General features: G+C 39.9%; 1 protein-coding gene across 2 annotated transcripts in view; it reads left to right on the top strand.

The window, feature by feature from the left end:
• The window catches only part of MKX (mohawk homeobox), a 48899-nt gene that overhangs the window by 8878 nt on the left and 13925 nt on the right, over positions 1-26096 (top strand). Inside the window, exons 4-6 of one of the 2 annotated variants that reach the window (XM_066315682.1) lie at positions 1991-2144; positions 3379-3714; positions 10916-11712. In XM_066315682.1, the coding sequence (XP_066171779.1) occupies positions 1991-2144; positions 3379-3714; positions 10916-10938 (513 nt within the window). In that variant the 3' untranslated portion in view covers positions 10939-11712. Of the gene's footprint in view, positions 1-1990; positions 2145-3378; positions 3715-10915; positions 11713-26096 lie in introns of those variants that run through there. The other variant, XM_066315673.1, reaches the window with a different exon arrangement.

Below are 26096 nucleotides of genomic sequence, written 5' to 3' on the forward strand. Positions count from 1 at the left end.
GCTGTCAGTTTGGTAAAATGCTGCAGTAACTTCAGTCCTGTTGATTGGAACCCTGGATTGATCCATCTCTGCTGTTAAATACTTGATCTCAGAATTACACTGTTGTGCAGCAGGTGACCGCTGCTTCAGCTGAACAGTCTGGAGTGACTTTATTATCAGCATTAGAAAGTGCATGGATTCCAGCCCATTCTATCTCATTTACTGTGAAAACTACTGTGTAAATATGATGATTATAAGCAAGTAGCCTCAGAAGACAATGAAAATTACTTACTCTGTCAGCTACAGTTTTGGTTTTCTAAACTGTCATAGTGAACTACATGGCTTGTAAAGTTATGTGCCTGCTATCTGAGCAGTGATCCAGGGAACCCTGTTTCATGTAAATTTAATTTTAGAGTAATTTTAGAGTAAAATCAAACTGACAGGCATAAGACACCACTGCTGAGTTCTAGCTGGGACTCTGAACTGAAGCTTTACTTTTTCTTTAGGCACATAGTATTTATTTTTCTCATAATCACTTTAGAAGAGATTATTGACCCAGAATAATTAGACAGATATTTCTGTGTGATTTATACAGTAACTTCAGCTACAACAGACAGATGACAAAACTAGGTCCAAAATCCAACACTAAGGTCTACAGTTTGGTTCTCTATTCGTTAGGGTAGCATGTGTTGATAAAGCATGTATGAACTTGCATTGCAGGTTGATGTAAATTAAGTGGTATGATTGCTGCCAGGTTAAAATATGATGACAGTACTCTGGCTTCCTCTGTGTGCATGTTCATAACACAAAGATGTGAGCAGAGCTGTAGGCTGCTAACATTCTTTGCATTCTCCTTTGCAGGTGATGCTACTCTGCCTCTTTCTTGCAGACGTCATGTCAAAATGCACTTATGCATGCCAGGGTTAAATAGTATTCTTAACACCTTATTTATCATTAAGCAAATATCATTAGAAAGTAGGTCACTTGCCTCTGCTCTTGTTCCTAGTAAAGATAGAGTTGTCAGTATTCTTCATTTTCTATCTTTTTGAGTTGCAATAGAATTTTTCTCAGGTGTGCTTTCATGCAAAACTGCAAGTACATGCACCCCATTTGGTGATTTAATTATCACTGCTGGCACTGAAGGGTAGAATGTGCCTTTTTGCTCATTCAGTGCCTAAACCTCCGTGAAACACTTGTGTTTGAGGCTGAATTAGTGATAAGCCTTTGTGCTAGAGGGATACTAACATGTATCCATTTTGATATGTCACACTCTAGAAAATGCTCTGCAGTTCGAAAGGAGGACAAACCAGACTATCATTTCGTAGTCACGTTGTGAGAAATTGCATATTTACTATTTTTTAGGCTGTCCACAACAAAAAGAGTTTGTAAAATCTGTTGTGTTGCTCTGTAGAGCAAATGGTTGATTTCTGCAGTGAGTAAAAGTACGCTGTACTCTGTGTAAGACTTTCCTGATACCCACGGCTTGTCAGACTAAGAGTCCTGTTAAAGTACAAGGGAGAATTTGGGCTTTTATATATACAAGTTTAAAATGTCTTTTTCTGTTCAACCATATTGTAGCCTATGTAAATATCAAAGGAGATTCCTGAATATTAGATACTAGTTTAATTTAGGAAGTTGGTAGTATATGGAAGGTTCAAATTGAAAGTTCAGCGTTATATCTTTAAAATTAAAAAAAGAAAAAAAAGATGAATATAAAACTAGCAGTTGGGACACCTTAATTGAAACCTTGTGATAATGTGGTTTTGCTAACACTTGGGAAGAGTGGGAAGCCTGAACTTGCCTTCCTCTATGAGATTCCTGCTCTACTCAGTGGTAATTTTGCGGACTTCTGTTCGTATTTCTTTTGTTTGCTGTGTCCTTGAAGCAAAAGGTACATAAAGCTGTGCATAAAGCTCATGAAAGCTTTATGTACATAAAGGTCATGAGGGCTGTACAGATTTGTTTATTTGTTTAATTTTCAAGGGAAACTAATACACACATTTGTATGCAGGTATCAAACTGGTTTGCCAATGCCAGACGTCGCCTGAAGAACACGGTCAGGCAGCCAGATCTTAGCTGGGCTTTACGAATAAAACTGTACAACAAATATGTTCAGGGAAATGCTGAGCGACTCAGCGTGAGCAGCGATGACTCATGCTCTGAAGGTTTGTCGATGCTCTTTTATGGATTTTAAACTGATTAAAATATATTTAGAAAGTATTAGATACCCTAAGTTAGCTCAAATTTTTAAGTGGATCTGCCTTTTTTTTTTTTTTTTTTTTTTTTCTTTGTGAATTAGGTGACTTTTTTGGCTCCCAACTACTACACAGCCTTGCAAAGCAGGATTGTGTAAGTTGTTCAAGGTGGCAATCTGGCTGCATGTTATTATATTTTGTTGTTGCTAGAAAGATAATTGTTACTTCATTACATTCTACAAGCCTATTTCTTTAATCTGCATTAAAGGAAAAAAAATGGATTACATTTGTTGGTTTAAAGAAATGAGAAACCACTTGACTGTTAGTTTCCTTCATCGAAGGACTACAGCAATATACATCATTAGAGGAAGAATCTGATTAATGGGGCATGTTAGATAGTAAACTCAATATTACTGTGATTTATTTGATGCATTTTGCTAGCAGCTGTTTGCCATAAAGGATGCACTGGAATTCTCTTTCTTACCCAAATTAACAAATGCAGGATTTTTTTAAAAGTACCTTGTATTTTAATAGAACTCACGAATTAATTCTGTCTGTGAGTACTTTTTTTAGACAGTTGTGACATGAAGATACAATGACAGGAACAAATCCTACAGAACATTGTCAGAAATCCGTATGTGAATTTTTAGAAGAGTACGTCTCAAATTGTACTCAATATCAAATATTTTTGTTCCAATTTCAGGCTATACTCACATTTCTTGAAAAACAGGGGAATGTACTCACATTTCTACTCACTTCCCTTGAAAAGATTGCTTGCAGAACAATTACAAGAGTACAGTTTAAGCAAATGCCCCTAAATATGCTGTGGTTTTTAGGCAAACCAAACTTCAAGTTGTGATAGTAAGAATTCAGCCTATTCACACAGCTTTTTAAACGCTTATCATTGAATCAGGGCACTTTTCAATTTTTTTCTACCTGTCTTGTGTTACTCATGAACAAATTAGACTCAAATACTGTTTTCTACAGCTAATTAATTTAGAATAGCTGGAAAATCTGAGAATCATGGTAACTAGTATGAGCAATGTGTGAAGGTGTGAAGAGAAGAAAATGAAAATCAGTGTCTAAGATGAAGTTACTGTCTAGTTTTAGTTATATTTATCACAATTCAAAACATGTTGAGAAAGCCTCCTGTTAAATATTAAGTACTCAGTGTATTACTGTATCTTTGTTCTTTTGTTTTCAGATGGAGAAAATCCTCCGAGAAACCATATGAGTGAAGGGGGATATAACAAACCAGTTCATCACACTGTGATTAAAACTGAAAGTTCAGTGATAAAAACAGGAGTGAGACCAGAAGCAAGTGCCAATGAGGATTATGTGTCACCCCCCAAATACAAAAGCAGCTTATTGAATCGTTACCTAAATGACTCATTGAGACACGTCATGGCTACTAATGCAGCTATGATGGAAAAAACAAGGCAAAGAAATCATTCTGGTTCATTTAGTTCCAATGAATTTGAGGAAGAACTGGTGTCTCCATCATCATCAGAGACAGAAGGCAATTTTGTCTATCGGACAGGTAAGGGATATTTTACTGCATGATTTCTATTAAAGACATCTTCAGTAGACAGTGGCTCCTGGAATAAGTGCCACTGATTGTGCCTTTTGTGAGTCTGGGTGACTTCTGTCCATCCTCTCATAGGACAGTGGATAATTCCTGTCCATCTTCTTTGCATGAGAGTAGATTACTCATATCCATCCTCTCATATCAGAATGGATAAATCCATTCATTCCACTCTTTCATTTTCTGGAGAAGTTCTACCTGCAGTATTGCAGTTAAGTGCTGTTATTGACCACTAATGAAGCTGATTTGCTTTTCAAATGGAGCAATGGGATAATTTTTGAAATGACACTTTCTGTCAGCACTAAGATAAGCCTATGGAAGGAGAAAACTCTTGTGCTTTCTATTACAATAAGGGAGGATTACAGGAGGGCTGAAGTTCTCCATGGCCACAGCTGGGAGGAGGAGGAGGGCTTTGAAATTTCAAAGTGGCTGTTTGTGACACTTACATGAGTCATAGGCCCCTCAGTGGAGTGAACACCTTCCCCTGTTGTACAGCACCTTTTCTGTCCTCAGACTGCCTTCTCCAATGTGTGACCCTTTGGTGCTCATGCATCTCAGGAATATAGGCATCAGTTTAAGACTAATTTCTGCATCACTCTCCAGAGCTAAGGGGGCCACAGACTTGACCATAAAATGCTTGTCTTACTGTTTTTTGAAGGGTTACACATAGTTTATTATTTTAATCTTCTCAATAAAAAACATACAAGCGTGATGTAATGTCATCTACTGTGTTACCAGTCAGAGCATGACACATGGGACTTCCTGGTTCATGCCAGTAAATTGCTGTAAATCAGGGCAAGATCAGGACTTGCTCAAGTCCCTGTGAGGCAGGGAATGCTGGAAGGCTCCTCTTGTGAAACTTGTTCCGTATTTCTTTGGCATATAAGGTAAAAAAAATTAATTTTGAAAAATATGAAGTTTTGCACCCCAGTCTCTAAAAATCTCCATCAGTGTCCCAGGGTTTCGACTCATTGCAGCAGCTCCTTGCATTGTCCTGAGTCTTTCTTGGCAGGTTATTCTGCCAGGGACCACCCTGAGGCCAGCATCACTTTAGGGATGCATATTGCTGAAAAGTACTGGAGGATTTTGCAGTAAAGTTAATAAAGATTTAGATTTTGTACTTGGTTACCCTTGGCTTCCTTGGCAGGCAGGTTCAGGTGCCTTTGCAACCTCTCAAGTTTGCAGCCTTTGCTCTCTCTTTTCTGGCACATATCCTGTGGGTTTTTTTGTCCATGTGGAGGGGCCACAATGCTGAGTTCTGCTGGTGGGGATTAGGAGGATGTTTGTGTGTGCAGGTTGTTGAGAATGACCAAAGAACGAGTGGGGGCCCTGTAGAGAAATGGGATCTTGTCGGGAGAAAGAATAGAATAGTGGATGCTCAATTAATAAGTTTCAAAATAAACTCTCTCTCTCTGTTAATTTAATTTTTTTTCTGAACATACCAAATGCATTTGGTTTGCATTGAAAATATATTGTCTGCCAAGTTTTATTTTTAAGTGAAAAGTTACTCAAGAACAGATGCAGAAGCTCAGATATGTAAACTTCTGTTTTTCTGTGCTTTACACCATAACCTAAAAATGGATGCAATGACTTTTTAAAATTTATAATAAATTTGCTACTGGATTAAGTTCCTCCTGACAAATTTCAAGCTGCACTGAAAAATACGGCCATTAATGTGAAGGCTGAGAGAGGCACACTGTAACTGTGTAAATTCACCAGCTGTGCTGGAATGACTGAAAACTATTATATTTGTCCCTAAAATTTGTAAGTGACATTCCTGGAACTCCTCTCGAGATTGTATTTAGGTCAGTTCCTAAATATCTTAACAAGTTCACATTTTTTTGAGAACAGACCAGCAGCTCTTAGGATAGAGTTTTATTTGTTTTACCCTTCAAAAGCAGACAAGCAATATATAGAAAGAAAAAGAGATAATATATATACATGATATACATGTGATATATGTATATACATTACTTTTTTGCTATATCATTGCTATATATGTGTGAATACTCAGGAAATATAAGAACAAATGGGCTTTTTTTCAGTTACAAGATTAAAGTCCCAATAATGATTTTCTGATGATGTTATACATGCAGGAATTAAGCTTTTCATGAAGAGAGCAGATATTTTCAAATTATTGTTCATTTATTAAACTTACCTTATAAAAGAATAGATGAAATTATCCACATGATTGTTAGGTAGGGAGAGATAAATAAGGATGATTTACTTTTTGAATCTTTATTTGTAATTTGAGTACCCGGGTTGGTAGCTCTCAGTGCAGTACTGTACCAGACCTGTATCTGTGTTTTCAAAAATAGCTGTAATACATTTTGGTTAAGTAAATAGCAGAGTTTGGCTGACTTTACCACTCTTACCCTCCTGAAAGTGGCAAGTGTATTTTTAAGTGAGATATCACCACTTACAAGGAGTTCTCCGCTGCAGTTTTTTGTAGAGCAAAACAGTTTTTAATTTTTAACACAAAGGAGATTTTGCAGGATTGTCAAGTCCCTACCAGATGCTTTAATTTATTATTTTATGTATTATTAAGACATTTTAAGTAGTACTTCAAAAAGCACTGAGTGAAAACTGATTGATGTTTTATTTTTGAGAAATGTTTGGCAAGGTCATTGTGCCTGTGAGGACAGACAGTCACTGGAGTTTAAACTAATTCTTTATTGTGTTTATTTATGACCTGGAAAGGTAATTTTTTGTAGCAGATCATGAGTAAGAAAGCTTACTTGCCCTGTCTGGTTCTGATTAGGGCTGGACTCTGATTTCAGGTGCATCAGTGGGTCTGGATCTACTTTGTTTGCCCAGCACCCAGGGTCAGCGTGGCCACGTGTGTCTCAACAGCCTGCGCCAAATTAACGGTGTATGAGTGCAGTGTCCAATAACAAAAACAAGAAACTGCAGTTTATAAGGAAAATGGGTTGTAGAGGTTCCCATTTCAGTCATTAACATGCTTATAAACACGGGACCATATGCTACTCCAGCTTCACAGACTGGGAAATCCCACATAAAGATCAAGGACAGGCTATATAACTGACTGTCGGCAGAGCAGCCTCGTTTTATACCTCCCCACAATTATCTGGAGCTCATGGGAAGCAGTTTCTGTGCTGGAGCAGGAGCAGCAAACCCTGAGCTGAAGCCCTTGCAGGTGCAGTGCCCACACTGCCATGTCCCCAACCCCAGGCCTGGGGAGCTGCTGTGAGAGGCAGCACGGGCAGACAGCGCAGAGGAAGAGTGCAGCTGTCTGTACGTCCTTCTGTCGTAAGCTGATATTCTTGTGTATATAACAGGACATACACAAGTGTGTTCACTTAAAGCAGAAAATTTCACTTCAGATCAATCTTGGTGTGGGTATAATGTATAAGTATATATAATTGGTCAAATATGCATCTTAAACTGATGACTGGAAGGCTTGGTTCAGTGTTTTTGTTTAGTTAAAAAGCCGTGTTGGAGAATTGGTTTTCACTAACTGCTTGGCGTGCAGTCACTCACAGCGGGTTCTCTGTGTGACAGGAATAAGTGAAACCAGACTTGTCTACCTGTTTTTGTTGTACAAATGCATGCAGAAATAACAGTCTTAACTGCAACAAGCATTCCAGAAATCTATAAGGAAAAGATCTAATGTTTGTAGTGAAGCTGAATATAAATCTTAAGAGGCAATGTCAGTCTTTGGTTTACGGATCACTAAAATGCTGACTTTTCTGTAATCATGCTGCAGTGCTCCCTGAGTACCCTAGTGTCAGTCACCTGCAGAAAAAAAAATGTTCTGCATCGTTGTAGCACAAGGAAATGAAAAATTCCCAGCTTTCTGGGGTATTGCTGTCTAGTGAAGGAAAGCAAAAATTAAAACAAGAGAAAAAGAGACAAAATAGCAGGATAGGGAGTCCTTTTCTGTAGGCAATTTTTTCATTGATTTCACTTTATATGTTGCTTAGCACAGTAGAAAAAGCCAGAACAAATAAAAACAGTGAGGAAACTCAAGACTTGCAGGCCTGGAAAAGAGGGTGATTTTAAACAAGCGCTTGAATGACTGGCTGATTTTTGAAGATGTTTGATCTCTATTTTTAGACATTTATACTCAAGAGTGTGCTCTGTTTCTAATGTTTTCATTACTACTGACTTTTTCTTTCCTCTTGCTTTCCCTTCTTTCTTTCCTTTGGATCCTGCAAAGTTGGTGATTTATAAAGCATGATCCTGGGTCATTTACTGCAGCACACTGAGCACCTTTGATGAGACCCTCGGCACTCTGCAGGATCAGGCCCACATTCCTACAGAGCGCTAAATGTAAGGGTGGAGCCATGCACGTAAATACTATAGAGAGACACAAACTGCAGAACAGTGCTGTGATTCTGTGTGGTCCTTGCCAACTTTTCCTCACAATTTGACATTTTTAGAAATTAACATGTAATTTAAAAATAAGCCATAAAATTTGAAAGTGTAATACGAACACAATGGAACCTGTTTTCAGGAACAACTCAAGGGACCCACAAAAACTGCTCACAGCAGTGACTTTTGCAAGCTGGATCTAAACGGTGCTGGAGACCTTGGGGATACTTTGAAATAAATGGTAACCTGGGAGAGCTGAAGGAGGTCTTTTTTGCAGATCCTAATGTCATCCAGAAGTGAAATGTAAAAGGTGAATGTCAAGTACAGTATTAAATGCACACAGCAGCCTAACTGCAATTTGAAGGTTACACAGTTAAGATCGTATTTCTGCAGGAATTTTATTATTACATGACCTGATTCATCAACTAAAATAGCATGGAATTGAGAATTGAGCAGAAGATTGTGTTTAATTTACTGTTCTGTTGTTTTTTCTAAAGCAAGAATAAAAGGAAATAGCTTTACTGCATGGGAAGCATCAGGTTTAATATACCAGATGTGATAGCCCAAACTTGAGAGCTTTAAAGATCCTACCCGTTCTCTGCTAGTATGGCTCACTTTTTTGCATTTCTTTCAGTTCAAACACCAAAAATCAAATAAGCTGGCTTTTTAGTTCTCTTTACTTTGTTGATTTCTCAGTACCTGAATCTTTTTTGTGGGAACATAGCAGTTCCAACCTCTCTCAGGTAGGAGAATGGAGGAAGAGAGCACTGGGTGGGCTGGAAACAACAACAGCTGGGCCAGAGCACTGTCCCAAAATCCTGGGCACCCAGAGTCTGCCAGCCAGCAAGGAAGAGCTTTGCCTGGAGCCAGCCCTGCTGAGAGGGGAAGCAGCACCCCTGGCAGTGCAGTTTTCCTGTGCCACTTCTCTCCATTCTTTTATTGGAAAAGAGACTATTTGTTTTCTCTCAGGTGCTGGATGCAAAAACTGTGCATTCCTGTTTTATCTCTTTGTTTTCGGATGCAAAAGGTTATGAATGTTTAAGGCTTTTTCCCCTGTTTAAACCCAAAATATTAGAGATTCTGGAGATCTGCTTTTATGGAGATGAGATGTGCTTCAAATAGCAGCATATTTGTGCCTGTTCTGTAATTCAGTTTTAATTGCTGTGGAAACTCCACAGAGCAGAGGGAGACTGTGGGCACTTTTTCTAGTTTTTCTTCTGTTGATATCATGGCAAATTTTCCACATGCTTCCGTAAAAGCTGTCTTGAGTCAGTTGTTTGGCTGCAGAGGATTTTCTTCAAATCAACTTGCCTCAGAGCGGCATATATCAGGACTCCTGACTGCTTTATCATTGTAGAAAGCAAGATGTTGCCTGAACGATTTGAAATGGAAAGGATTATTTGACCGAAATATTTGACCGAAAAATCAGAGAAAACACCAGAAAGATCAGGGCACCAGCCCTGTTTCCATGCCCACAGGTTGTCGCTGCCCGTGCCGGTGCAGCAAGCCCACCTTTGTTTCTCCAAGACCGTTGAAATTTTCCCAATGCAAGTAGTCACAGCAGTGGCCAAAAAGCATCAGACCCCTGTGCTTGCCCAAGATCTCTCTCAGACACAGCAGGAAAATTGTGTGGTACTGTCGCCAATCTCTTACAACTATATATTTTTATGCTCCTCTTTAGAGTTAGTGAATGCTCCAGGCCTCAACAAGGGCTGTTCTCTGGCAAGCCTTAGGCTTCACTCATTTAGTGAAGGTGTTTTCAAAGAGAAAAAAAAAAATTTATCCCCATTTTCCCATTGTTCTAAATGTCTTCAGAATTATGCTTGATTTTAAAACCTGGGGCCAGCCAAAATGTGAATGTTTCAGGAAATTATGTGCATGGAAAAGCACATAGTCATAAATCAGACTGTTTTCCAGTTTTAGCCCTAGACTGCATGGTTAGTAATGATTATAATAGGGAAATTAGTTAGAAAATTAGCAGTTAATTTAAAGATATTTAAAGAGTGTGTGAAACTACAGCTTGGGAAAACTCATTTAGTGAAATGGATGTGATTCCTTCTCCCCTTCTACTGCCTGAGCAGGATTTTCCCCAGGAGCCAAATCTGTGTGCAGATCTCCTGCAGCAGAAACGCCAGGCTCATGCACTGCCTTGCTGTGGCTTCTGCCCTGATTGAAGGGTCCCTCAGCCTTGCAAACTTCAACCAGCTGCAGCCATTGCTGCAAAAATACACACTGCTCAGAGAGGAAGGCAGAGTGGGGTTTGGGGAGGTAACGAGGTGAGGTAAATGAACCATGTACCAGCAGAAAGCCCTGGGTGCTGCAGCCCTGGTGCAAGAACCAGGGGTGGAGCAGGGCAGCACCAGGCAGGAGCAGTGGCTTGCATCCCCTGGGATGTCTCCATAGCCTGGCAGCCTCATGCTGCCTTGGTGTGCATGCAGAGGGGTCCTGGCACTACAGCTGTCCCCCAGCATGCTTCTGAAGGCACAAAGGAGGGTGTATCTGCTCTCTCCCGTACCCAGGAAACCCAGCAGCAAAATGTGAGTATCAGCTGTTTGTGCCAAAGGGGAGATATAGGCCAATGAACTTGAAAAATATGGCAGGATTTTATACATGGAATACTAAAAAAGAGGAACAAAACGCAAAGACAGAGATGTGTGCTGTCACCTCATCAGAAGTGGCTTAGAAATCACACACAACTTTATATATCGGCGATGGGGAAGCACTTTTGAGCAGACAAAGCCATGGCTGGAGGCAGATCACTGGGTTGTGAGCAAGACTTGTGCTGGCTCCAACACTGAAATGTGCCTGTTCTGCTCCTCAGGGCTCTTGTGGGACTGCAGCTGACTCTGCTCCTGCACCAAGACATCTGCCCATGGCACCTGCATGAAGAAAGAGAAATTACAGGGACAAACCTCTTCTTTATTGCCCAGTGGATCACTTTTGCATATGAAATCTATAGTCTTCATCACAAGTAACCACTGCCTTCAGCGATTCTTACTAACACAGTAATCTGTGTGTGTTGCAAGAAAGTGTGACCAGGAGGGGACAGGATGCAGACAAGGCAGGCACGGGCGAGATGGGGTAGTAGCAGAAGGGAAAAAAGGGCTGGACTTTTCACATTCTGACTGGGGCAGTAAACTTAAAGGAATGGCAAGCCCATAAAAGTTTCACTTCATTCTGGAAAAACATCTGAATTGAAACTTCACACCTGGCATGGGCTTTCTGCATGTCCCAGCCTCCTTCCGCCACTGCTGGGGAGAAATAATGTGACTTTGGTAACTCCTGATAGATTCTGCTTGTAGCACAGACTGTCCCTCGTGCAGTGTTACATTGCTGCTGTTCATGTTGCTGTAGTTAAGGTTGTACCTGTGTTTCCATTAGAACCCTTTTAATCTGCAAATTTATGACCCAGCTGTAAAAATTCAATCCAGACTGAAACTTGGCATGAACAGTGTTCACTCTCCCATCTGTGGAAGGGATTTAAGCAGGTACATCCCAGTAATAACCATCTGAGTTAGGCTTGTAAATTTGGAGAATGATGACTGGTGAAAAAAACTGTGAGCTTCTCAGTAGTCCTGGAGTCTGAAATATTTTATGCCTGTGGTGAAACTAGTGAAAAGCAGCTTGTTTGTATTCAGTCATATAGCTGTAAATAAAGAAAATGGTTTGGGTCTTTCCATGTTTGCTTCAATGCACTAACATATGCACTTTCCTTGCTATGGCAAGATTTTGATATGACTGGCAAACATTTGAAACTCTCCAGGCTCATGCACCAAAGTGAAGTTTGATGATTCTTAAGTAGGTTAAGAAAATGTGTTGATGCTGATGCAAATGCTGGAATTTATCTATTGATTGTAATAGAAAAAATTAGGGAAATAAGAAGATTGTTTTTCTTTTGGGTGAGACTTTTTTTTTTTTATTCTTCCTAAAATAGTGTAAAAACTGATAGATACCATATTGAACTGTAAAATTAGTTTTATTCAATTGCTTCCTCCCATTTAAATTTTCTTTTCCAAAAAGCTATACACTGAATGTGCCTGACCAGATTAACTAGTGATCTTATCTGATCCAGCAAATCCTATTTCCCTTTGCAGTTTGTGGTTTTAAAATATAATTCTGTAATTTGAAAAAAAAAAAACAAAAAAAACCCCACAAAAACAAAACCAAAAAACCCACCCTTCTTTATGTGTTTAACTGAAATTTTTTAGGTCATTTGTCCATAATGTGAATACCAGAAACATAATGATGAAAGCAGTTTAGTGAGACCAGATTTCTGATATTCCATATGTATTCACAGAGAAGCTTTTAGGAGGGTTTCGACACAATTTGAGAAGTGGACTGAAGGGATATCTGCATGGAATAATGCTGGGCTGTGGATGAGTTTGTACATGCAATTCAGAAAATGTCAGAGACCTGTGTGTATTGTTTGTGAATGAGAGTTTTGTCAGCTTGAAGGAAGCGCTTTTAAAAACACCTGTTCTGCAAAACCTTGTCTAATGTTCATCTGTAGAGTTTAATTTCTAATTACCCAGAAAATCAGAGTTGGATGCAGTGATGTTAAATCCACTTCACTACAGATTTAAAAATTTGGGTATGAGATAAAGAGGCAGATGTGGAAATTACCAGCGATTACTAAAGACCGAGGTCTTTTATGCTTTATGGCATTAAATTAGCATCAAATCACCACTTTAGATCTGCTAAAGGAGAAATATGTTATAACACTAAAAGCATGCAAAAGGCTTGTATAATTGAGTTTCATGTGAGCTAAAAAAAAAAAAAAAAAAAAAAGAGGGAGCAGGAGTTTAAAGCAGAGAAGAGATTTGGAGAGGTAAACTGCGGTGTAGAAAATCTGGAAAAGTGAAAAACAATTCAAACAGAAAGAGATCAGATAAATATTTGAAGCTGCAACAGCTGAAAAGAAACACAAAAATAGGTAAAGCAAAATTCCAACGAGCCATGAAATCTGTTTTCCTTAATTTTTCAGAGTGGCCTTGAAACCCGATGTCAGAGACTCTATCTCTGTTCTTTCACTGATGGACAGAAATTGAGGTTATGATGACCAGATCATTTGGTATGGCACTGACATTTCAAGTTAAAAGGGATTGCCAAGACTCTCAGTTATGACACTAAAATATACCACTATTTCTAGAGCCAACTTTCAGTCCCTCCCTCATGCCTCCACATTGATTTAGGCAACAGATGCACGAAAAGCAAAGCAACATTCAAAATAATCCCCTAGCTGAGGCTGGCTAGTGGGCTGTAGCCAAAATTCCTTAAATGTTACAATGTTTTACATTTCTAAATGTAAAAACTTTCTTTCCAATGTGAGGTACCAGCCAAATGTCTTAGTTACGGTATCTCAGAGTGAAAACTGGCATGTGGCCTTGTGGTCATTTGTGGGTATTGACAGATTTACACCCTCGAAGATCAAGTTAAATATTGTCGGTTTCTCCATCTCCCCTTACTTTGTCAGGGTTTTTTGTCTCTCTGTTACTATTTGTCAACTTAAATCCAGCTTGCTGGAAAAATGAAGGCTCTTCACGACCTGGCTCTTCAGGAGCAAATTGCCTCAAATTCTTTCTGCTAGCCAAGGTATTTTGTAATGCCTTGCAAAACAGCAGCAGGATTGCACTCCTTGCACTAGATGTACTTTGTGGGCTAGACACTGCGGGCAGTTTTAATGAGGTCTTGGTGTGCTGGAGAATTCCTCTCGGCCCTTGACTTCAGTGAGACTTTTATCCCAGGTCCCTGTTTGTCTAATTGCTTTTTCTAGCCCAAGGAGTAGGTTCTGGCTCTGTCCCGTTGTGGGCTGCACCATGCAGAGTCTGGACTGGTGGCTGCTCAGGGAGCAGGTTCCAGAGTTGGTGTGCAAATCCAGTGATCTGCTTCTGACTATTTACGGCAGCTTTGCACTGTGGTGGTAGATTGTCCATTACACAGGCACCCTAAAATTCATTGTTGTGTTTCTCTCCCTCTCATGCTGTTGAGCTGGCGTAGCTGTTGATTTCTGCATCAGATTCGTTTCCCTAGGATCATCTTCAAATAGGAGCTTCCTCCAGAAGACAACAGCCTTTGTTCCTTGTTACTTTATCAGGAAAAGCTCTGGGTGTTTGCATCACTGTTTGTGCCAGCAATGTCAGAGAGAGCCATGTGCAGCCTGTGAAACTTATGTCAGGTGGGGGAGCAGGGGGGCTGGGTGAAGCCTGGAGCCTCTTTCTATCTGTGATGTCATAATTACAAGAGTTCTGGGCTTCCTACTTTTTGAATCTCAGTAGTGCTGGATGTTGAGGGGTGCTTTCTGAAGTGAAGAGAAACCAAAAAAGCTGTCCTGCTCTGGCCAGCACTTGAGACTGTAGTGGTGTTTGTAAGATATGCCATGTTTCATATATATACCTACACACAGATGCATATATATATTTCCTTAGTGCCGTATTACAATGATACTATCTGTGGAATTCAAGCGCTTTCTCTTGCTGTTTTGCTGTGCTTGCCCCTTCAGCTCAGAGCTGTGCAGAAGTTTACCGTGGCAGTGAATTTTGTAAAGACAGAGGAAAAGAGGCTCCTAACCATATTGTCTACAAACAATGACATATCTTGCTTTCAAATCCCATACCTCACTAAGTTGCTTACTCCAGATTGCCCCCACAAAGACGAAAATCCTTTTCACAGAAGTCAGCATAAAAGACAAGGCTGACCTGCAGGTATTGATCCCAGTAATCCTTTGTTTTATGCAAAGGCTTATTTCTTCTGTCGAAACCAATGTGAAGAAAAGCTTGTTTTAACATTTAAATGAATAAAAATGGCAGGTGTCTTTATAAGCCTGTTTTCCTTTCAGTATTTTGTCCCAGCCTTTCTGCTGCTGTTTACACTCCTTGTCTAATGAGACTGTGAGTGATAATTTCTCCTTGCTACAAGTGTACATAAGCGTTAATTTGTGGTTATTACATTTGCTATGAATCTATATAGGGAAAATGTCCTTGATATTTCTCATTCTTCTTGATATACCTCATTCAGCTCACAGATTCACACCCCTGATTCTCTTCCCTCTTATTTCAGAAGGGATTGATAATTACATCTATACCCAACTCAAAGGGCCTTTATCTTTATCCGATAATTGAGGGACAGACATGTTTTAAAACCAACCCTTTGGAAGTGCTTGGAAGTGCAAAAATCCAGTTTGCCAAGATCTGGTCTGGGTTTTGAGTGTTTTGGCCCCAAAGCATGCTACATGATTTGACACACAATGTTCATGTGTTCTCAAGGCTTTCCAAACTTCATTTTGTGAACTCCTGCTGCTTTCAGTGGGATCTTTGCTCACAGATCAAAGACTGTGACCCTTGGAGAATGTAAGTGCTCATATTTGGGTACTCCTCATCCTTCATTCCTTGCACAAAATAGGAAAAATAAAAGCTGTATTCAGTGCTGCAGTACTGCTGCATTTGCTGAAGTTTGGGGACTGCTGACATCTCTTTGTGGGCTCTATGGCTGCTCAGAAAAACCACTTCCTGTCCAGAGCAGTGGCAGCACTCTGCCTGATGTAAGCCCACCAAAACTCATTCCTGCCTCATGGCCCTGTCATCTTTCCTTCATGTGTGGACAGCCTCCAGACAGTGGCTCCACACTCCCCACAGGACCAAAAATCCTTTTACAGAAGGTACCGGAGACAGGTCTTCTGAGGTAAATTCCCCAAGAGCCAACTGTCTTCTGCCCACCATCATCCATGGGGAGCCCATGGGGAGCCCATGTCCCACCATGCAGCACCTCCAGCCCACGGCCCAGCTGGGAGCAGGAGGTCCCAGCAAAGGTCTGGGTGAGCTGGACAAAGGGCGAGAGAGGAGCGTTGGAGCAAGGTGTCTGGAGGAGGCAGTAGGGAGAGATGGTCTGAGGGTTGTCCTGCCCCTCAGGGTGTGGGGGACGTGTGTGCGGTGGCTTATCCAGTAACAGGGCTCACCTTCATCCTTGGTGAGCTCTGCTTCATCCAAGGATTTTGCTCCCTTGGCCCCTGCATACCTTTACAGCTGGAATATGGGTTTAGGTAAATCAAATGCCCTGAGTTCACAAATAGGGTAACTGTTTGGAGAGGAGAGGAGGGAGAAAATCAACAAAGGCCTTTGATATATTGTATGTCATCTGTACGTGACACTCCAAGACCTTCAAATGCTTAAACTAAAAACCTAAATATAATTTAGTTAGTAAAAATATACCTTAGTTATAATAAAATGATAATAGTGGAACTTGGCAACAGAGCAGCTAATAAATACTGCACTTTTGAAATGTGCCTGGGATCCAAGTACATAGTCTTCTACTGTGTAGTTAAAGCATGTGGCAGGACATGCTAGACCAAGATTTTCTTTTTGTCTTTCCAGTGGAAAACTAAAGTTCTTTGTTTAAGTGAAGCCCATTGGGAATTTTTCTTAAGTAAAACAAGGAGCTAAGGAATTCCATTACCTTTTGCCAACTTTTTTTTTCCTCCTTCAAGCCAAATTATCGATTAATGGGGCATTAAATAACAAATACTGCCTAGTTAGAATCATACACTTTTTAACTCAAGCTGCTTCAATACCTTCTTATTGGTGCTTCAAACACTGAATTAAAAGATGAGATATTTTACTGGGAAAATGCTACCCTTTCTAAGCATTTTTGACCTTATAAAAATAAAGGTCAGTAATCTGAAAGCCACTATGTTTGCATGCTTACCTCTATTTCTGATTTTTTAAATAAAAAACAAATCTGTGCTCCTTTAAGGTCTTCTTCCTGAGATTCATTCTTTGCCTTCCTCATTAGTTGTCTCCATTTCGGTACTCTATCGTTTTGCCAGCAGAGCAGCCAAGTGAATGCTTGACCATATTTTTGTCTGGCTCTACTGAAACCGTGATCTGACAATAGAATACTTTTCTCTGGGTTTTCCTTCTTCCCCCGGGGAACCATACTTCAAGGGCAACCTGCTTGTCCAGTATGTGAACATGTGGAAAATCCACTGCTATGCACTAATGATTTTCAGATGGGCAATTGTTGCTGAAAATCATCCCAAGAGCAGCAGCTTCTCCATTGCAGCACCTAACCACTCTGGGACCACATTGCTTGTAGCTGCTCTGGAACAAACCTTTTGCATTTATGTACAGGGTGGTGACATTTGCTGCATCACGCATATGTGGTGACAAAATTTAGGGGAAAAGGAGGTACAAGTTACAATTGTGGTTATTTTTTGGCCATTGTAACATGCATCAAAATCTGACACTTATTTTAGACTGAAAGTATAAATGTAGGAAAAAGTTGAGCTCTGCCAAAGATTCACAACAGCAAGGCAGAAGCACCCTAAATATTGTCCACAAATTAATCGTTTTCAAACTTGGGTTTTAAATATTTACAAGGAGACTTGTCACACTCTGGGAGAGAGAAAAATGAGTTTTAAATTTTAAATAACTTCTACTGCTGTTCTTTGAATATGCATTCTTTTTGAACAATTTTCACTTTTAATCTGTAATTAAAGCCAAAGTTTTCTTTTAATTTTAAAAGCTTGTCCTTGGACTAAAACACATGGAACATTTTTAAACATTGATCCAAGCTGCTGTAGATACATTTATTTAAACCACAGAGCCTGCAGTTGGATTCCTTGCTTTGCCAGATCGGCTATGAACTGTAAGTGTGGCAGTAATGATTCTGGAGTCCTGGATGCTTCACTAACAGTGAGGAGGGTTGTTTTTCTGGAGTTGTTCCTCCCTTTGGGCCCTATTCATGAATGACTTAATCTCTGTCTATGATCAAATGTCATGCAAGTTACTGTGCGCAGAAAAATCAAGGAATGCTTCTCTTTCCTGCGTTCCTTACATGGAATTGCTCTGCCTGCCCAGCAAGCAGTTGGAGAGTGGTAAGGGTGGAAAGCAAGCAGCAACAAAAACACACAGAGAAAACCACCAGAAGCAATATAAAATGAGTGAGACAAAGAAAACAGAGAAAATTTTGTAAGATCTGGTGTGCAAGTTAGGTTGAGCCATGCACAAGACAGCTCCAGCTTGTCCAGGCAGCACCAGCTGGAGGGGAAACTGGGTTTTCAACCGGGGGGTGTTACAGGGGCAGTTCATTTAGCATGAAAAACAAGAGTGCTCTCCAGTATTTTGACTGTAGTGTTGGCCATAAAGATGATTTCTAGTGCATGTTTCTGTTAACTTGTTTTGTCTTGAAAAGCAAACATTACTGTTTTGATGGGCAGATCTTAAGGAGTTCAGGGAGCGAATGCTTCTTAGTCTTTTTATCCTCTTGACCTAATTGCTTGTGTGGTAATTCTGTCCTTTCACAGGATGTTACACCACTTTATTTGAAGCCAAGAGTAAGACTTTCATTACTAGTGATATGATTACACAATGAATGCCATGCAAGGAACTTTTCTTGTGGGTTTTGATATTTTGTTAGAGATCCAGCAGAAGAATACTGGGGTGACAGGGTGCATAGCTGTCTCCATATTTATACAGGCCTCTTTCTTATTTTTTAAGTTTCAATGAAATTTCCACTTCAGTTAGGTTCTGTTCTCAGTTAAGAGTGAAGAAAGGACTTACATTATCAGAGTTGTTTTTCTCATCACCAACACCCTGCAACCACTGCATGAAATTCTGTCTGTGTTTCTGTGCCCTAGTGTGAGGACAGATTGCTATAGCAGGACTCCCATGCCAAACAGTCACTGGTGGCAAATGGGAAATAACTTGACTCAGGTGCTGAACTTCTCCAGCTGTTGGTGGGAGTTACACTTGTTTGTCCAGGACAGTGACTGGAATAGTCATTTAGCTCTTTTTGAGATATTTTCCATCCCTTTGGTACTGACAATGGACTTAAAAGATGTAACTCTCTTTTCAGGTAGGTCATGGCTGGAGTATCATTTTAGCTGGAGGAGGGAAAATATAGAAGAAAGGATAGGGAATGAAGGGAAAAAATAAAACCCAGAGCCAGGAAATAAATACAGGTAGGAAAATAAAGAGCAGAAAGTTTTGAAAGATTGTAGAGAGAAGATAGTGCTGAGAGAGGGCACAAGGAAAGGGGAATGCAAGACTAAGGGCAAGAACAAAAAGGAAAAGGAAGGAAAAGGGTTCAAAGGGATGAAGGCAAGAAGATAAAATACTGAGGGAGCAGGTATGGAAATAATGGTAGGAATCTGGAGTGTAGTAGGGAAAGGTTCTAGAATAAATTAGAGATGTGTAGGAGATAGTAGCATTTTTAGCAGTCCAAAATTAGAAGTTTGATATTTTCCTTTTTAATGTGTTCGAGAAATGAGGGTAGATAAGCATTCAGGATACTGCCACCCTTCTTGGAAGGAACCTTTTTTGGTGTCTTGGCATGTTTTTCCATGTTGCACAGGCTAAGAGCAAATACACTTCCAGGAATGGGTATGACCCTTCTTAGGATACAAAGCAAATGAATCCAAACTGTTGCTCCACAACTTAGGGGAAAACCACAGCTTAGTCTGGAACTGGGAAATATTCCAGTGCTGGTGGTAGTGGTGGTAGTGATGGAGGTGTCTGTTTGTGTGAGGTTATTAATTTCCCAGTCACTTGGTGCATCTGCAATCCCTGACTAAGCTGGACACAAAAGTATAGAATACTTCTCATACTTTGGCTTAATCATACCCAATCCAGAGTTTGGCGGATTCCACCAAGACCTGTTTTGAAAACTGTAAGTAGTTTTCAGGCTACTGTGAGACAATTTGGCCAAGTGTGGAGGCTTCCTTGGCCCAGTGTTCCTGAACGTTTTAACTTCTTTTAGGTCTGCTCCTTTCTGTAAATTTTTCAAACCAGATATTCTCTTTGAAATTTTTTCAAGTCATCATCTGTAAGTTACAGAGAGAAATCTTCTTAACCTAATGCATAGTTGGCTGGGGGCAGTGTTTTTGTGCTCCTCCAAGATGAGCATCTGTCAGTAGGAAGGACATCACCTGGGACAGACTGGTTGATCCTGTATGTCAAAATATGCATTCCTATACAGTTCATGGTATATATGAACCTAAAATGTGTCATGCCAGATCTGATAATTACACATATAATTTTCAAGTTCAACAAAAGGTTTTGTTTCTTTTTCCCCTATCATTTTTTTAAAGAAACAGAATTTATCTGAATTAAAAACATGATTGGTGATTGTGAGTGGGTGGTTCTGTTTACCCTGCCACACTATATAGTACCACTTTTACTCCTTGTTTGGATAGCAGTCACAAGACCCAGATATCAAGCTGTGAAAGTATTTTTCTTGCAGCAGCCTTTCTTTTTTTGGCAGGCAGTGGCTTTGGAGATGCCTCACATTTTGTCATGTGATTGGACTGCTGATGAGGTTTCTGTGTTGCCTCATTTTCCTGGATTCCATCTGAATTAACTCTTCTTTGGGTCACAGTCATTAGTGTGAATGAGTGGGGCTTTGCATCATAGTGTAATGAACACTAATACTTAATCTCTGTAAGGAAACACCCTGTAAAGAAGGAATTTGCTGCATTTGTTCCATGTGACAGAAATCTGTTTTCTGTACCTCCAGCTGTCCACATTGAAAGCACATTCCCTCTTCACAGTAATATTCCTTCATGAAACAAGGGAAAATGAAAGGAAATTACTTGTATGTAATTGTTCCATCTAAAAATATTCAGCTTAGTCTTGTAAACACATAAACTAGTTCTTTGTAAACAAGTCTCTTGATTTTCTTTAAACTGAATGTTAAGATGTTATGTTATAGAAGCTGGGTATATCAAACACATATGGTTCCTATTGCATCAGGGGCTTTCTTAATTTTGGTGTTCTAATTGAAGAGACATTTTTGAAAGCATGCTAACTTTACAGAAACTAATCTGACCCTGTTTGGTCTGGGCTTTATTCTTCCATCTATCACCACACTCTAGAAACATTTTCCACTTTAAATGTGCAGCAGTAACAGTATACCTCATGGACTTTGAATTGCCTTCAATACTTCCAGTGTGTGATGTGGAAACGTGGTTTGGGGTAGTTGAGTCTGGGGGACTGACGGGATTACTCGAAGGGGAGAGAATTAAGAAGAGGCATCAGGAAAGGAATGAGAGTAGGGACTATAATTTATCCATAAGTTTTTTGCCTTATTCATCGATAATTTATAGCAAAAAATGCCCTAGACCAAGCAGTATCTTTAACTGGACAAAATTTCTGTCGTCATCAGAGAAATACTGCAGATCTCCTTTAAAATATAAGATATTCCATAGATGTCACGAAACAACTATTTCACTCAGATAAGCAAAATTTCAGTTTGCTTTCCAAAATGTATTGATTTTCCCTCCTACAGATAATAGGCAGAGAACTACTAAGTTTACATTTGAGGTGGGGGCATTTGAAATAGAAAACACATTTCTATCTCAGGCAGTGCTGTTATGGTTTCTGCTAGTGTGGGCTCCCAGTGCAGGTGCATGCTCTGCAGAGCTGAGCAGTGCCCCTGTGCTTGCAGGTGGTTATGGGGTGGGATGTCTTGTAGAGCTGAGCTAGAGCCCCCTCTCCAGCAGCACCCTGAGCCCTCTGCTCTGCACATGCTGGCTCTGAGCTGCAGCAGTGAGTGCACCACGTTTGCCACTGACTTGGGTCTGAATTCTGGGTAAATCTATCTTTCCTAAGCATACAGAATATATAACAATAAATTGCCCTTTTTTCCTTTTTTTTTTTTTTTTTTAATCCAGTAACATGTACAATATAAAGTCCATAAAGGTCATAGAGGTAAATTTATTTATTAAATGGAAATACTTGGGTCCAGAAACCATTATGAATCATTTTGGTGTTTTAAGTTCAGGATGCAGGGTAAATTATTCCAAAAATAATGGTAGCCAAATGTCATTCCCTCCAAGCATTTGTGTAATATCTATTTATCTGTGGGCAGATGACTGCTATGTATAATCAGAGGCAGACTTTTGTCAAATTGAGACTAAGTAAACACAGCTGAACACAAGAAAGTTGGACTACAATTTTTTGAGTTCTGCCAGCACTGTTATGACCTTGAAAATGAATGTTTTTTCAGAGCAATCTGCTTTCAATAAGGGAGAATTTTTAGTGTTTCAAATTAACAAGTGTTGATTGAAAATTTGTTCTCTTTAATTTTAATATTTTTTGTCCAAATGAATGAAAAGTGTGTATTTGTCCAAAGGAGGGCATCCTTTCTGCTACTTGGAAAGTAGAGATGTTTTGTACAGAAGTGTTTCTTGCATGTATCTATGAGAACAAGAACAACAGTTAGAGACAGAGCTGTAAACTCTTCTGAAACTTCATCATATAATCAGAGAAAATTTTCTATTGTTTGTTGGAAACATAAATGTGGGGGCTTTTATGTTCTGTGCAAGTAAATGTAGAATTTAGGCAGTAGATTTGATGCCATTATAGATTTAAATACTGTTTTCATCATTCTTGAAAACATAGGGCTCCTATTTATAACTATTGACCATTTTTCTAAAGCTTAGTATGCTTCTAAACTTTTTGTATAGACCCTGTTTTTTCTCTGATACCCAAAAAGAAACAAGTCTGATTTTATTGCCAAACAGTACAATTTAAATCTTAGTTTTAACGTGTGGATTTTCTGCATTTACAGTACCAGTCATTAGAACAGAGAACATTTTGCTCCCTTGATTTTAAAGGTCACAGCATTTGGAGCTCAGAGGCTTTGGAGAGAATTCAGATAGGAGTCCTGATCAAAAATTTGTCTTTCAGTAATTAGAGCAAGTGAGTGTCATCCATTGCCAATATCCGTGTTTCAAGGCGCTTCTTTCAAAGGGATTTTTTTTTCCATTTTAAATGCTGTATAGAAACCAGCTTACATACCAAACTCAGGAGTAGGACATGTGCACAGAGTTATGGCCAGGGGAAACTTTCCCAAAGACTTTGTGCTTCATGTTCACAAGTCATACTTCTCAATCTGCCTCTTTGAGGGGCAGCAATTGCCAATTTCTGCACAATTCTTACAGAAGAAGGGTTTAATGCCAGCAGCTGAACATGCACAGCACCTCATATTTGATGGGTTGCTACAGTGTGACTTTGGCTTTACAACTCAGTGCCATCCCAACAGGTAGTCTTGGATGTTTTTTGCAAGAACTCTTCTTGCTTCGGTTTTCTCTTCCCCTATCACAGCAGAGAAAGAAAAAGGAGGATCCAGTTGCAAACGGGGAGGAAGTGGGAAAAGACAGATGTGATAGAAAAGAAGACCACACAATTGAGAAGCAATTTGGATTGAGAATTGTAATCACTGAATATGGCTGAACATTCCTATATTTTGTTCTCTCTACTGAAATGCAGATTTCACAAATAAAGCTTAGTGTGTTGCTCCCAGGTCTATCTGAGCAATGTGGTATCTTAACATTTACCAAAATCATACGGAAAAATCCTTGATGCCAGGTTTTTAGACACTTTGTTGTTTCTTCCGGGCAGCTCCTCCTCGAGACCTAAGGGTACAGATACTCACAGTGTCAGTGTCCTGGTTTGTATTCTGGAACCTCTGCTTCACCACAAAGGCTAATGAGTCTTATAAAAACAAAAATAAAGGAATGGGACAGGAGTCATCTAAGTCCCCAAAGTGGGCCTCTGGGTGTTTGAAGGGTGCAAGGCAAGTACTAATTGCAAAGCTTAGGATCATTCGGGCAGAATTCGTGTTGTAACAGCTTGACACAGCCAGCTGTGTTTGAGGTGTGAGAGGAAGGGAGGGTGTCTCTTCAGATGGGGCTGTGGGTGGTTAGCAGCCTTCAGGTTGCCTTGAACAGCTCTCAGGATGCTCCTACCTGAGGTAGTAGTTGCCTAGGAAGTGCTATCCAGAGAGAATTTTTGAAGATTTGCTGAACCTGGAGCCACAGCTGGGTTGATGGTGTCTGCCAGCATTAGCCAAGACCTGCCTGTGAGCTGGGTGAGGCACTCCTGTGGTGCTCAGAGGGGCTGGTTTGGCCAACACCTTACGAGTTTGTTTGTCTGAAATGACAGTGCCATCCAGCTAGGCTGGGTTTTGTGCACCCTGATGAATCTGTGCTATCAAATACAGCATCTGCTGGTGGTTCAAGGCCTTTTTGCCCATTGTTGGGGAAGGACGTGGGCAGGAATTCAGGCACTGTCCACACATGGGATTTGCTGTGTCTGCTTTGCAGGTCTTTTGCAGATCCTCATAAACTTCACAGACTATGATGTATAGGCAGTTGTTCCATGGTAAAGCTTTGGCTCACGGGCAAAAATAAAAAGCTCTTGCAAAATGAAAGAAAAAGCCTTTGTTGTTATAAAAGTGGAAACAGAAGTACTACTAATAATAGCAGCAAGTTAATTAAAAGACATGAAACGGTTCACAGAGCTTAAAGAGTTTATGTTGTAGCTGCCTGGCTTGCAAGGCTGCTGAGAGTCCTCTTATCCTCTGTCCAAAAGCTCAAAGCCTAGAGCTGAACTGTGTTGGAGGGATCAAAGGATCTCACTTTCTTTCACCATAGTTATTTCCTAAAAAATGTAAATGTTCTTTATGTCTGGAGCCACGGCTTCATATTTTGTTGATTTTCTCTATAGAAGTGGAAATTCAGGATCTTAATTCTTAAAAGGCAGGTGAGAATGCAAGGCTGTCTGTGCAAATATATGATTGTTGTAGATGCTGCTTACCATTAGGAAAACATCTAAGTGGATCAGGGAAAACACCTTAAAAATTCTATAAGTAATTCCATTAATTACATTGAGATAAAGTTAATTGCTCCTTGAACAAAAAGTTCACAGTGATTTCCAGCTACATCTGTGTAAGGAATTGTGTTCTATGAATGCGGGTAGTTCCTAAAATTTTATTCCCATATCTATAGCTCAGTTTCCCATTGCAAACCTTGTTGGCTGAAGGGTTTGTTTTGGTTTGTTTTTTATTTATGGTAACATGAGGAAAGACCAATTATTTATAATGCTAATAAAGCTTCTGAGATGGTTTTGATCTATAGAGCTTCCAAATTAATCAAAATTCATATTTTTGAAGTATGTCAGTTGATTTAACCATAAGTACCATATGGCTTTACCATAAATATGTATGTGTATTTTAAGTGTGATACAGCAAACTGTTGCAGGAGAGAATTCCCTGACAGAAATCTCCTGGCTTCCAGGAAAACACATATGAGCTAATGTAAAACAAATACATAGTAAATATGACATCATCACCTTCTGCAGCTGTCTTACATATTTTTGAAGCACCTTATATCTGTGCCAATCTGATATTTTTAAACAGTATTCACCCTATTTGGGGGAAAAATGTTACAAGGGCTACTTTAGATGACGTTGTCTTTCATCCTGGAAGCTGATAGCCACCAATTCAGCCAGGTTTTAGAGGAGGCTACTGGCTTTGACTGCTCTTTGATCACATCCACTGATCAATGTGTTGATGCCTTTTGGGGAGAAATATGTTCAATACCAATGGATTGTCTATTTTTCCTGTGGTAATAATACGCTGTGCATCAATAATTCATAATTTCATTACGACATTTTATTAATAATTTTTTTACAAAATTATTTTATAGTACAAAGGGAATGGGTTACTTTTTCTCTCTCATTATTTAAAAGATACTTATCATTACTGCCACAATTATTATTACTACTATTTTAGTCCAGTATCTATTTAGGTACAGCTTCCAGTGGCTAGTGTAGCTTTTTCAGGTGAAAGCTGTTTGCAGTGATCTCAGAAAATTGGCTTCTTCCCTCAGAGAAACAGCCAGAGCGCATTGCCCGTAGTTCAAAAACTCTCTGAAAGCAAATCTGTTTGCCTTGAAATACTGTGGCTTGGGGTCCCGCACAGCTCAGCAACTGCGTCTTTGCGAGCTGCTCTTCCTGAGATGAATGGCAAAGGCTGTGAATGAGCCTCGTTGTTATGCAGCATGTCCTGCAGTCAGAGCAGAGCAGAACTGCTCTCGGCAGCACCACGGAGCGAGCCTTACACAGGCTCTAACATTCATGCAGTTGCGCTACACCGAGAAGAGCAGGCAGTGTATCGAGGTCGGGGCGAGCTGGTAAAGCCTGTCTCTCAGCAGCAGTCTTTGCTGC

Source organism: Sylvia atricapilla, chromosome 1 (assembly GCF_009819655.1).
Source record: "Sylvia atricapilla isolate bSylAtr1 chromosome 1, bSylAtr1.pri, whole genome shotgun sequence".
Classification (NCBI taxonomy): Eukaryota; Metazoa; Chordata; class Aves; order Passeriformes; family Sylviidae; genus Sylvia; species Sylvia atricapilla.